Consider the following 14,677-nt stretch of genomic DNA (forward strand, 5'->3'; position numbering starts at 1 on the left):
CATACAAGCAGATCAGGATACGAGCAAGGCCACGGAACAGATCAAACTCTTAACTGAGGTTCCACTGTATATACATGAGAAGGGGTTAGTAGCTCCTTGCTCTCAACATTTTAGTTGCCTCTTACGACACGCACAGCTTAAGGAGGAAGAATTCTTTTCCACTTTCCCAAGGGCATTCTCTACTTAGATAGAAAATCTATTTTAAAATTTGCTTAATAAAATTGGCACTTATATTAAGTAATAAATGCAGAAATAGCAACTGTAGAGGAATAAGTTACTTCCGAGATATAGGCCTAGAACGCCGGCCGGCCCACCGTCTCAAAAAAAAAAGTTTTTTTTCGCGAAAATCGCGTTTGTTTGGGTGTATTTCTTAGTAAACTGATGTTCTAGTGCAGTTATCCTCTTCAAAACACCGTTTTCTCTTACTCAGAGACCAAAGAATACGACACGGAGACGACATGGAGAGCAGTAACTCAATATTTATCGAAATATTCCCGATAATCTTTCGCCATATTATGGTCTATTTTTTTCAGTCTAGAGTATATAACATGTTTGTATGTTATTTAGAGTGTTTATTATATCATATTAGAACAATTCTGATAGATAAATAAGCTGTAGAGTTGATATATAAGCTGATATAAGCGTAATAATGAAGTGATTTCTCCTGGCGCGGCAACCCTTCCGCGCATTATGATATGATTAATGACTGTTGCTCAATCTAGGGATAAGCTCATTCTGGTACAGCCCAATAACAGGAACTTTCCCTTGAGCAAAGCAGTGCTAAAATTTTGAAGATGACCAGTGGAGGCATTTTCAAGTTATTACATGGAGTCCATTGATTCCAAGATATTTAGACCAAGTACACTGGCAAAATTATACCTAGACAAACTAGTAGGATATCATCCTTCACATAAGATGCATCAACAATTAATAATTACCATTTAGATAAGGCATAGTTAAGATATCTCATTTTTCACGAGATATCCTGACTATGCCTCATCATCGTTTTAAAAATAAAAGCAGTAGATTGGCACCTACACTAACAATCCCAACCTACATCAAGGTAAAATGCAATAAACCTTGAATAGATTTTATATCATGAGCAAAATCTACTGGTAAAATTGTACATCCAACCCCTTTATTTTCAATGTTTATTGCAGTGTATCTGTAAATTGTGTTTTTTTTTTTTTTCAACAAGTCGGTCGTCTCCCACCGAGGCAGGGTGACCCAAAAAAGAAAGAAAATCCCCAAAAAGAAAATGCTTTCATCATCATTTAACACTTTCACCACACTCAAACATTATCACTGTTTTTGCAGAGGTGCTCAGAATACAACAGTTTAGAAGCATATACGTATAAAGATACACAACATATCCCTCCAAACTGCCAATATCCCAAACCCCTCCTTTAAAGTGCAGGCATTGTACTTCCCATTTCCAGGACTCAAGTCCGACTATATGAAAATAACCGGTTTCCCTGAATCCCTTCACTAAATATTACCCTGCTCACACTCCAACAGATTGTCAGGTCCCAAGTATCATTCGTCTCCATTCACTCCTATCTAACACGCTCATGCACGCTTGCTGGAAGTCCAAGCCCCTCGCCCACAAAACCTCCTTTACCCTCTCTCTCCAACCCTTTCGAGGACGACCCCTACCCCTCCTTCCTTCCCCTATAGATTTATATGCTTTCCATGTCATTCTACTTTGATCCATTCTCTCTAAATGACCAAACCACAACAACCCCTCTTCTGCCCTCTGACTAATGCTTTTATTAACTCCACACCTTCTCCTAATTTCCACACTCCGAATTTTCCGCATAATATTTACACCACACATTGCCCTTAGACAGGACATCTCCACTGCCTCCAACCGCCTCATCGCTGCTGCATTTACCACCCAAGCTTCACATCCATATAAGTGTGTTGGTACCACTATACTTTCATACATTCCCTTCTTTGCCTCCATAGATAGCATTTTTTGACTCCACATATACCTCAACACCACTCACCTTTTTTCCCTCATCAATTCTATGATTAAATTGTGTGTACAGTACTATATTAGTTACACAGAAGAGTACTTTAGTGCATTTTAACATGCTGTACAACATTTGTTACTTACCTTCAAGTCAGATAGGCGATGCCTAACATCCTAGAGTGGAGAGGGTGGCTGTGGCCCTAATATGCTGATGTGTAATCTTGGATTGTCTAATGCCTAACACCTGTGCAGTCTCCACGAAACATGCATCACCACTCAGCATCTCAGTTACCTTCATTTTTTTCTAAATAGGTATAGTTTCACACTTTTAATTTTCTTCCTTGCTTCACCAGTGTCACCTGCACTTGGTGTGTATTTTTTTTTTTAACTGGCTGTCTCCCACCAAGATAGGTTGACAAAAAAAAAAAAAACACTTTCACCACTGTCTTGCAATCGGTGTACTGATACTACAGCTCAGACATCCCTCCAAACTGCAATATTCCCACCCCTCCTTCAGAATGTAGGCACTGTACTTCCCATGATAAATAGCCAGAGATGAGATGGGGCAAATTTATAATAATAAAGAGACAAGACAGATGTCTCCTCCTGAAAGTCTATTATATAGACCCTTTTTTCTTTTTTACATGATGGGGTGAAGGAAAAGCTGAGTAATGTGCACCAAGGGAAATTATAATGGAAATGATGCGATACTACTAGAAATGAAGATCCGAATTTAAATCGCAGATTACTGAAAATGCAAGCTTATGCTCACACAACTTGCAGTTGTATCTGAGGAAAATCACCAAGCATAATCAGTACCAGGGTCCTCCCCCTTCCTACCCTCCAGTCTGCAAGACATCAATTCTAGGCGCCCTACCCCTTAAGTCACACAAGTGCCGGCTCTCTCAATGCACCGTGTTAAAACTTATTGATATAAAGTAGAAGTTCTAATGAAAGCAATTAATAAAATGTTTAAATAAAAATTTTCAATGAAGTGTCAGTGTATTTTTACAAATATCCTAATAAAAATATACATATTCAAAAGATAAATTATAAATAATTCAATTATTTTTTATTACATTGTTCTAAACAAAAAGGCATGTAGTAATGTACATTAGATAAAATTTGCTTATATCCATTAAATATTTTTTTTCAAATATTCTACTAAACAGGAATTTTAAAACCTACTTCACTTCTGGCCTCATTGGTATAAAATATGTCAATAACTGCAATATGATAAATTATACCTGTCGGAAATCTGTGGTAGAATAGCGGCAAGACAAATCAGGCTCTGCAAGCATATCAGTGCTAAGGAAAATTTTAACAAATTAACAGTTTTTGCATGGAATATGACACAGCAAAGGGAGAGCAGCACTTAATGTTTAGCCTGCGGAGACGGGGGTGGGGTAAATTACATCAGGTAATAATTAGAAATGTACACAATGCCTTCTAAAGTTTAAGGGATTAAAGGTGTCATGACCATTTGTTCCAGTGAATGGCTGTAAAGAGAAAAGCATTTTATTCCAGAATTAACAAGTGAACATCTATATAAAACTGGCAAGTATTGCCCACTTCCATCAAGGAGGGAAAGGGAAAGTGGATAATAGCACAAATATTCTTTATCATAAGCCATGGAAAAACTGGTACTAAATTCTTTACAAATGCTTAGTTATTAATATATTCAGTATCACAATGGCTGGAAGCTCAGATAATTAAAAATAAATGTCTGCCACATGGTCATATACAACCCTCTCAACATCTATTATTATTACATAGAATAAACAGTGACAACACTGAAGTCTTCTGACCTCTCCATTTATAATAAAAAATAAGGAAAAATCCTCAGAGTACATCAACGTAAAGTACTATACTTATGAATACCAATGTGAAAGACTGACATTCACTCATGTCTAGCATTGTTTTTTTACACTTCATTCTTAAATTTTCTTCGAGATAACTTTGCCATAGTTACTATACTGTACGTGCATGTTGAGCCATTACTGCATAATAGCCTCAGTGCTATTATGCAGTTATGGCTTAACACAAATGAAGATAAAACAAGCTTGTCACCAGAATTTATTAAATAATGACTAAAATATTTCGGTTAAAAGCAGAAGCCAAACAATACAACTTTATAATTAATCAATAGAACTAACGATATATTTAAAATTTTATTGTTTGTGCCTAATACTATTAAAATTGATTGACTAACATATTAAAAAATAATTACACAAGTCACAATGATTTTACAAATGAGATAAAAAAAATGATTAATTGGCCAGAAGACATCCATGCATGTGCCCATACCAACAGCCTCTTATGCTGTATATAGGACATTAGGTAGAATAATAAAGGATGTCAAACTCTATTATAAGAGCTGTACCCAAATACTCTTCAGTGCCTGACAATTCAATAGCCATTTTGACAAAAAAATTATGACTAATAGATTCTAAGTGCATTGATAATGTTTTCCAAGGCAGTGCGAGCATCAGAAGGCTCGAAGACATCCTGCAGAACGTCGAGTGCTGCCTGAGCATGCGACTGACACAGATCCTTTGCGTCCTGAACACCTCTTCCTGCCATAATCACATTGTGAATCTGAAATATTTAATGATTCATGTAAAAAAAAAAAAAATGAATATTTAACACAAGACAGTAATACCAATTCTTAAAATATTTTTTATTAGGCTACAGTTCTTGCAAAACACAAATACTTTTTGTTTAATTTACTTATGGGGAGGGAGGGTAGGCATGTCAACACTAGCTATATTACAAATTAAAGCAATTGCTATTATTTATCCAAGAATTTTTCAAAGTTTGTAATATTACTCTATATTTTTTCACGTTTCCTAGTGGAAGCAACCAACATACAAGTCAGCACAAAAAAGTGTTCAATTCTTTAGCAGAATCGTAAAATGCTCATTACCATGCAAAAAGTGACATTGAAAAATCTGCTGCTTAAGCTTACCCATCCCAGGAAGCTCCCAGACAAATCAGTGTACGTATGTCATCGAGTTTTTAACATCGCCCATCTTCCACCACCAAGATAGGATGAGATCCCCCTCCCATCCTCCCCCCCAAAAAAAAAGTCCACCATTCAATCAACAGACTAATAATTATTAATTCTAGTCCTTAACACTTAAAATATTCATGGAAATTCCTAAACACCATCTTTCATAGGAAAATAAAATATGAAACTACCATATACATTTCTTCACTAGCAGCACAAGACAATTCAAGTGGCAGCTAGAGCTTATAGCTCACTTCTAGAAATACAAGACATTAAAACAGGTGTACCTTCTTGAAATCACAGTTTTCCAGAGAGTCTCCAGCAGAAGTGATAAGACTTAATAATGAGAGGTCTCTCTGCAGGTGAAGGACGACAGGAGCAGAGGTCAAATCAAAGGCTGTTCCAGGAGGATAACGGTACAAATCGGTGAAGGGTTGCAGATCACTGTAAGCCTGAAATTGGATATACAGGCTGCACCATTAATGTCAACTTACTTTCATCTATGAAAATTATCAAGCCTTTACAAAATAATCTAATATACGAGTTAAATACACAAGTATGCAGTACAAAAATTATTTAAAATATTTAAAAGTCTTAAGGCACTGTGTATATTTAGTACACATGGGTTTCAATTATCTGTCTTTACTGATAGGCAACCAGTTTGGGGGGATATGTTGTGTATCTTTATACGTACAGTGGAACCTCTACTTGCGAGTTTAATCAGTTTCATGACCTTTCTCGCAACTGGATTTGCTCGTTTGCAGAGTCAATTTTCCTCATTTGAATTAACTGAAATGGAATTAATTCCTTTAGTGGAATTCCAGGCACGATAAAATACTTTAATAATTTCCCTAATAACAACTCTACAGCTTATTTATCTATCACAATTCATGTAATATGACATAATAAACAATATTAATAACAGAAACATGATATATACACTAGAATGAATAAAATACAAGTCATTAAGTATGTGGCTAGTGGTGGTGACAGCAGCCATTGTTGTTGGGGCTTATAGGGCCACCACAGAGGCCACTCTTGCTCTGACTACATGTGTAGAGAACCTAGGATAGCCCAAAAAAGTCAGTGACTTACAAGTGCTACACTCTTAATGCTTCACTTAATTGCTACACTCTTACTGCTACACTAAACTGCTACACTCTTAATGCTACACTTTGCCATTGCTGCTTCATGTTGTCTGCCACTGCTGCTTCATGTTGTCTGCCACTGCTGCCTCATGATGTCTGCCACCTCATGATGTCTGCCACTGATGTCGCCAAAGTATCGAACATTTCTGCTATTTTGAGCTCAATTTCAAGGTACTTTTCAATGTGAAACCAATTAAAATCATAATTATTTTTGTAGTATATCTTCCATTCTATCACATGAGACCAAATAAAACGAGAATACAACCATAAAAACCATACAAAAATATACCGCTAACGGGAGGCTAATGGCTGAGAAGTGAACTCCGTTATTTATGGTCCGATTTCTTTCATTTTTGGTGTACGTTAAGAAGCATCTTTTCATCACACATTGCCCAAGTTTCAATAAGATAGTCCAACAAACAACTGAGATCCAATTCCCTAGATCAAGAGCAAGAACCCCCTCATCAGTGTTAATTAACCTTCCTTGAGGCCCGCTCGCATCTGGAGATTTTGCTCGCGTCTGGGAGCAAAAAATCGACCGAGCAGTTGTTCATATCTGGAAAAACTCACACGGATGCACTCGTAAGTAGAGGTTCCACTGTATATGATTCTAAACTGTTGTATTCCGAGCACCTCTGCAAAATCAGTGATTATGTGTGAGTGAGGTGAAAGTGTTGAATGATGAAAGTATTTTTTTTTGGGGGGGGGGGGATTTTATTTCTTCTTAGGTCACCCTGCCTCGGTGGGAGAAGGCCGACTTGTTAAAAAAAAAAAAAAAAAAAAAAAAAAAAAAAAAAAAAAAAAAAAAAAAAAAAAAAAAAAAAAAAAAATAGAAAATTATCCATTTTTTTCCATTTCTGCCTCAATAGCTTTTCCATACCCAACACAAGGCACAAATCTGACATCCCCCGTGTCTGCCTCACCTTATGCAAAAAATGCAATATACAAAGGGCCCCAAGATCTGGAATTCACTGCCTAAACTAGCAAAAGGTCCCCTGTCTGCCAATCAATTTAAGAGCTATAATTAAAAATCACCTCATCTCCCAAACATAACTACAACACTGCTATACCAAACAACCAACTCGTCCAACTACTTCCAGTTTCTTCCTTCACCATCTTATAATCTTCCCATAGCTGGAAATCAGAGCCAGTTTGAGACTTAATAAATCCCAATTAACTAAAGATCAAATCAGTTTAAAGTGTTAATACACCCAATTTTGAATTATTGTAAATTGTGCTACATCTCTATTATAAATTTTATACTAATTTTAATATTTATGCTACCTCTCTTCTGCAATATTACATAGCTAAATTTACCTCTCAATAACCTATGTCTCATCTTACATAGTCTATACGCATTAGTATTAGTCTGCCAAAAATGCACAAGCTGCTAGTGGCTTTCTTTATGCTTAATATTTTATTACATGTAAACTACACTTTGTATACTACACAAAGACATACAGCTATTTATTGTTTTTATTGCTTATTAATATTTCTAATGAACATAAAGATGCAGTCCTCAAAATTGTTCATTGAGTATTTGGATACCTAAGATTTTGGGAACTGTCGAGTGAATGCATGGGGAGTTTTGAACCAAGTGTGAGAGTAATGGTGGTTGGGGATTTCAATACTAGTGGGCAAAAATGTTGTGGAGGGAGTGGTAGGTAAATTTGGGGTGCCAGGGGTAAATGAAAATGGGGAGCCTTTAACCCTTTCAGGATCCAGAGGCCAAATTTCAAAGTGTGCACCAGTGTCCAAGAACTTTCAAAAAATAATTGTTATTTTTTCTTATGAAATGGTAGAGAATCTTTTTCTGAAGGTAATAAAACAAAAAGTACGAAATTTGATGGAAAATTGATGAAATTATGCTCTCGCGAATTTTGATGTGTCAGCGACATTTACGCACTGGCGATTTTGCCGACATTGACTCCCATTTTAGGCCAATTACATTATTCCAGTTAACTAAATTCTTAGCTATTTCACTAATATTACTTTTATTCTATCAAATGAGCACAAGAATTCGCCAACTCAACTGTTTCAACTACAAAATAAAGTTATCGGAAATTGGTAATTTGGCCAATTTAATGCAAAGTTCAAAATAGGGTTCAGAATAAACAATGCAAGCATTCCTGGCACTAAACTAACATTTCCTCTGTTCATTAGTTACGTTTTCAGGCTTCACAAATGAATTCCATTTTTATTTTTTGTGCACATAATGAATTTTTATTCAAACCACAAAATAGAAGATTTACTGTTATGCAATATTGTAATAATTGTATAAATAATATCACCACATTTGTGAACATATATTAGACCCACCAGCAGATGTGTATTAGACGTGTGATGTCATTTGTTTACTCTTCAACATCGGCAAAAATTTAACATTTTCGCTATTTTGAGCTCAGTTTCAAGCTATTTTCAGTACTAAACCCAATCAAAATCAACTATTTCTGTAATATCTTACATTCTATCAAATGAGACCAAGAAATCGCAAATACAACTATAAAAAACATACAAAAAAAAACACTGCAAAGTTGCTGTTTTAACCCCTTCAGGGTCCAAGGCCAAAATCTGAAGTGGTGCTCCAGTGTCCAAGACATTTTGAAAAAAAAAAAAAATTATTTTTTCTTACAGAATTAAAGAGCATATTTTTGTGAAGGTAATAAGACAAAAAAAAAAAATTCTGATCAGTACTTACCGAGATACAGTGCCAAGAAGTTTGTCAAAAATGATGTGATGGCGGCAACATCGACGAATTCCACATACGCGCATTACATTATTTTGCAGTTTTAACATTTTTTTCTTTTCTTTTCCAATTTTTTTCTATTCCTACTAACATTTGGGGCCTGAGAGACCAATACTGTATACAATACAGTGGACCCCCGCATAACGATGGCATCGCATAGCGATTTTTCCGCATAACGATTACTTTTATCGCAAAATTTTTGCCCCGCATACCGATTAAAAACCCGCATACCGATTTTCGTCCGAGACGCGTCCAATGTGCCCTCAGCCAGCCTCACATGTGCCGCTCCGTCCCATTGTTTACCAGCCAGCCTCCGCGGTAACATCCAAGCATACACTCGGAATATTTCGTATTATTACAGTATTTTCGGTGCTGTTTCTGGAAAATAAGTGACCATGGGCCCCAAGAAAGCTTCTAGTGCCAACCCTGTGGTAAAAAGGGTGAGAATTAGTATGGAAATTAAGAAAGATTTTGAAGGGTTTGGGGCTAACCCTGAGAAGCCTATGCCAGTTGTGGAATCCATTGTGCCTACTTCAAAGATTAAGGAAATGTGTGCAGAGTGGGTTGAACTGCAAACCTTTATAGATGAAAATCACCCTGACACAGCTGTTGCAAGCCGTGCTTGTGACTATTTCAATGACAATGTTATGGCCCATTTTAGGAAAGTCTTGAAGGAACGGGAGGTACAGAGCTCTATGGACAGATTTGTTGTGCGACAGAGGTCCAGTGACTCTCAAGCTGGTCCTAGTGGCATTAAAAGAAGAAGGGAAGTAACCCCAGAAAAGGACTTGCTACCTCAAGTCCTAATGGAAGGGGATTCCCCTTCTAAACAGTAAGAAGATAATGCTCTCCCCTCCTCCCATCCCATCAATCATCACCAGATCTTCAATAAAAGTAAGTGTCATGTAATTGTGCATGCCTTTTTCAGTTTGTGTGTATTAAAATTAACATTTCATGTGGTAAAAAAAATTTTTTTTCATACTTTTGGGCGTCTTGCACGGATTAATTTTATTTCCATTATTTCTTATGGGGAAAATTCATTCGCATAACGATTATTTCGCATAACGATGAGCCCTCTTGCACGGATTAAAATCGTTAACCGGGGGTCCACTGTATATATATATAAACTCACTGTATTGAACACAATAACCGCACTAAAGTTATTATCCTATTATTGTTTACCACTGTTGTTTATTACAATAAACATGCACAAATCTTGTATAATACTAATGTTCTATCATATATTTACTTATTTACAATCACTGGACATGGTTTTAGAACTGCTGGAGCTTGTGGAACTCCTTGAAACAAGGCACCATATACACAGAGGAACCTTACATTCCTAACACATAAACCGAGTGTCTTTGCATCTTTGTTGCCATCATTTTGTTTGTGCACAGATGATGCATCTCTTCTGAGCAAATTTCTTCTGAGTTGAAGAAAGTTGTATTATGAAATGATCACCTTCCCTCCTCAAACGCTTGGGTATATCCTGAGTAATTCGAGGACCTTGTTGTATAGCAGGTGTTCTTACCCGGTACTTCATTATGAGCTGTCCGACAACAGACAAACAAGATTCACCATACGGTGGTCTGTTGCCAGTCTTTATTTGGTACATATTATATGCATTGAGCATTGAAATGTCCATGAGATGGAAGAAAAGTTTCATGTACCACTTGTAACTCTTACGAACACAGTCAACAAAACCAATCTGCATGTCACATTTGTCAACCAAGCGCATGTTTTGTGTATAATCAATCACTGTCACTGGTTTTTGAATACGTTCATTAGTCACTCGATCAACTTTGCCACTGTCTTGCATTTCATTACGGTGAATGGTTGTCAACAATGTGACATCTCGTTTGTCATGCCACCGTAATGCCATGATGTCATTGGCAGTAAACACCTGCACGTCATCACCACGAGCACCTGCATTGAGCCTGGGCATATATTTACGATTAGAACGCACTGTGGCACTCACATCTGTCTTGTTCACTCGCATGACATCACTGAGTAATGGGCTTTTGTACCAGTTTTCGGTATAAAATGTATGCCCCTTACCAAGATAAGGTGCCATCATGTTTCTCACTACGTCACCTGAGATACCCAATAACATCTTGGCATCTTTCAATGTTTTACTACCCATGTATACAACAATATCCAACACCAGGCCACTGTCACAATCACAGAGTACAAACAGTTTTATACCAAAGCGTTTCCTCTTGCTCGGTATATACTGCTTGAATGACAGTCTACCGTTGAACAAAATCAAAGACTCGTCAATTACAAGATTCTTGAATGGATAAAAGTATATGCTGAACTTTTGTTTGAGATACATGAAAACATTTCTAATCTTGTATAACCTGTCACTTCTGTCAGGCCTGGTTTTGTCAGAGAAGTGCAACATACGTAAGAGTAAGATAAACCTGTTCACTGGTATGATTTCACTGAAGACCGGGGTAGAAATTAGCCGATCTGTGGACCAGTATGCTTTTATATTATGCTTATACACATGAGGCATAAGCATTATTGTTGCAAAAAGCAAATACATTTCTGCAACAGTCGTCTCTTTCCACCTGTGTAGTCTTGACTGTGGTGATATGATCGTATTTGCCATGGTGTACTCAAAATACTTATTACTTTCCCTGACAATAGTTTCCATCAATGGCTGGTCAAAGAATAATTCCAAGAATTCCAGTTCATTGGCCATGGTTCCAAGGGGACAAGTAGGTAGAATTCCACTTTGAGAGTCATCAAAGTGGTGAGGCTTGGGAACAAAATTGCGATTTTGCTGCCAATCCCACATACGGTTTGCTGGTGGATACTGGACATCATAGGCTGGTTGTGCGGGTGGTTGTGGTTGTGGTGGGCTGGTGGCTGATGCTCCGCTTTGTCCTTGAACTGACGAGTCAGCAGCGTGGGTCCCAGCGTGGGCTGGTGAGTCACGCATGGCGGTGCAACTACCATCACCACTACCACCATCCACTGATGCCTGTGGTCTATCCATGCCAAGTGTAGCCACATCATCCTCACTATCACTACCTAAAACTGGTGTATGGCCACGGGATGTACTCCAGGATGTACTCCGGGATGTACTCCGTTCCCTGGGCACAGCATAGGGTACACTACCCAAGTGCATGCGGCGGCAAACATACCGACGCTTCACTGGTGAATATGATTCCTCACTATCACTACTCGAATGATCGTCGAGAGCAATAAAATCACAATCCACGTCACTATCATCATCATTACTGAAGTCAGAGGCCTGACCACGCGAAAATATTAGTTTTCTCTTGCATTGAGGAACAACAGACCGTGAGCCACGAGTGCCCACACCAAAGGTAGAAGGTTGAGGATCGTCAGGGTTTTCTGCACTTTCATCGATATCCTGGTCATTCTTTTCGGTCACTAACTGATCAAAGCCGTAGAATTCGTCTTCATTTCCACTTCCATCAGTGTCAGAACTATCAGATAGGAAGAGGAGAGTCCCAATTTTCCGGGGAGTGAGAGCTGACTTGCGACGAGGCATGGTGAACAAGGGTAACCGAGCTGGCGTTCCCACAATGCTATGCGGGCGCCTAGATTTTTTGTTTATGGCACACACCCACCATGCAGACCCGTTCTCTCACATGTAGGCCTATGAGCGTTTTCACGCTAAATTTGACGGCGCTAGAATTTTGGCGTAGATCTACGGTTTGGACACAACGTGAAGCCGTAGATCTACGGGATGGACCCTGAAAGGGTTAATCGAAAATTATGGCCTCAGTTTTTTTTCTCTCATTATGCACTATGTGCTGCAGGATTTGTTTTATGTGGTGCACACATACCATATAGATGTATTCTCATATCTAGGCCAAAATTTACCGCTCACAGCTTATCAGGGTGAGCTGAGCTCATGACTTAGATCCATGGTTTGGACCCTCAACGTAAAGCCGTAGATCTACGGCACGGATCCTCAAGGGTTAATTGAGCTATGTGCAGAAAGAGGTTTGGTAACAAGTAATCATATTTTATAAAGAAGAGGATAAATAAATATACAAGGTATGATGTAGCACATAATGAAAGTTTGTTAGATTATGTATTGGAGGATAAAAGGTTGATGGGTAGGCTCCAGGATGTACATGTTCATAGAGGGGCAACTGATACATCAGATCATTATTTAGTTGTAGCTACAATTAGAGTAAGAGGTAGATGGGAAAAAGAGGAAAATTGCAACAACAAGCAAGAGGGAGGTGAAAGTGTATAAACTAAGGGAGGAGGAAGTTCGGGTGAGATATAAGCAACTATTGGCAGAAAGGTGGGCTAGTGCAAGTATGAGTACTGGGGATGGTTGAAGAGGGTTGGAATAGTTTTAAAAATGCAGTATTAGAATGTGGGGCAGAAGTTTGTGGTTATAGGAGGGTGGGGGCAGGAGAAAAGAGGAGCGATTGGTGGAATGATGAAGTAAAGGGTGTGATAAAAGAGAAAAAGTTAGCTTATGAGAGGTTTTTACAAAGCAGAAGTGTTATAAGAAGAGTAGAGTATATGGAGAGTAAAAGAAAGGTAAAGAGTGGTGAGAGTGCAAAAGGAGAGCAGATAATAGAGTGGAAGAGGCACTGTCAAGAAATTTTAATGAAAATAAGAAAAAAAATTTGGAGTCAGTTAAACAAGTTAAGAAAGCCTAGAGAACGAATGGATTTGACAGTTAAAAAACAGTAGGGGAGTTAGTAGATGGCGAGATGGAGGTTTTGGGTAGATGGCAAGAACATTTTGAGGAACTTTTAAATGTCGACGAAGAAAGGGAAGCAGTAATTTCATGCACTGGCCAGGGAGGTATACCATCTTTTAGGAGTGAAGAAGAACAGGATGCGAGTGTGGGGGAAGTGCGCGAGGCATTACGTACAATGAAAGGGGGTAAAGCAGCTGGAACTGACGGGATCATGACAGAAATGTTAAAAGCAGGGGGGATATAGTGTTGGAGTGGTTGGTATTTTTGTTTAATAAATGTATGAAAGAGGGGAAGGTACCTAGAGATTGGCAGAGAGCATGTATAGTCCCTTTATATAAAATGAAGGGGGACAAAAGAGACTAAAAATTATAGAGGAATAAGTTTACTGAGTATATATATGTGAACAGTATTTAGATAAAGGTAGGGAAGTTTTTATTGCATTTATGGATTTAGAAAAGGCATATGATAGAGTGGATAAAGGAGCATTGTGGCAGATGTTGCAAGTATATGGAATAGGTGCTAAGTTACTAAATGCTGTAAAGAGTTTTTATGAGGATAGTGAGGCTCAGGTTAGGGTGTGTAGAAGAGAGGGAGACTACTTCCCGGTAAAAGTAGGTCTTAGACAGGGATGTGTAATGTCACCATGGTTGTTTAATATATTTATAAATGGGGTTGCAAAAGAAGTAAATGCTAGGGTGTTCGGGAGAGGGGTGGGATTAAATTATGGGGAATCAAATTCAAAATGGGAATTGACACAGTTGCTTTTTGCTGATGATACTGTGCTTATGGGAGATTCTAAAGAAAAATTGCAAAGGTTAGTGGATGAGTTTGGGAGTGTGTGTAAAGGTAGAAAGTTGAAAGTGAACATAGAAAAGAGTAAAGTGATGAGGGTATCAAATGATTTAGATAAAGAAAAATTGGATATCAAATTGGGGAGGAGGAGTAAGGAAGAAGTGAATGTTTTCAGATACTTGAGAGTTGACATGTCGGTGGATAGATTTATGAAGGATGAGGTTAATCATAGAACTGATGAGGGAAAAAAGATGAGTGGTGCATTGAGGTATATGTGGAGACAAAAAACCATTATCTA

The 14,677-nt window shown here is 38.0% G+C and overlaps 1 protein-coding gene across 1 annotated transcript in view; it reads right to left on the reverse strand.

Annotated features, from left to right (window-relative positions):
* Positions 1 to 3,061: 3,061 nt before the first annotated feature.
* Positions 3,062 to 14,677, reverse strand: part of LOC128684315 (all trans-polyprenyl-diphosphate synthase PDSS2-like) — a 37,843-nt gene continuing 26,227 nt past the window's right edge. The window contains exons 7-8 of the mRNA XM_070097161.1: positions 5,273 to 5,437; positions 3,062 to 4,573 (exon numbers count right to left, since the gene is read on the reverse strand). Coding sequence (XP_069953262.1) covers positions 4,415 to 4,573; positions 5,273 to 5,437 — 324 coding nt within the window. The 3' untranslated portion in view covers positions 3,062 to 4,414. The remainder of the gene's footprint in view (positions 4,574 to 5,272; positions 5,438 to 14,677) is intronic.

Source organism: Cherax quadricarinatus, chromosome 4 (assembly GCF_038502225.1).
Source record: "Cherax quadricarinatus isolate ZL_2023a chromosome 4, ASM3850222v1, whole genome shotgun sequence".
Taxonomy (NCBI): domain Eukaryota; kingdom Metazoa; phylum Arthropoda; class Malacostraca; order Decapoda; family Parastacidae; genus Cherax; species Cherax quadricarinatus.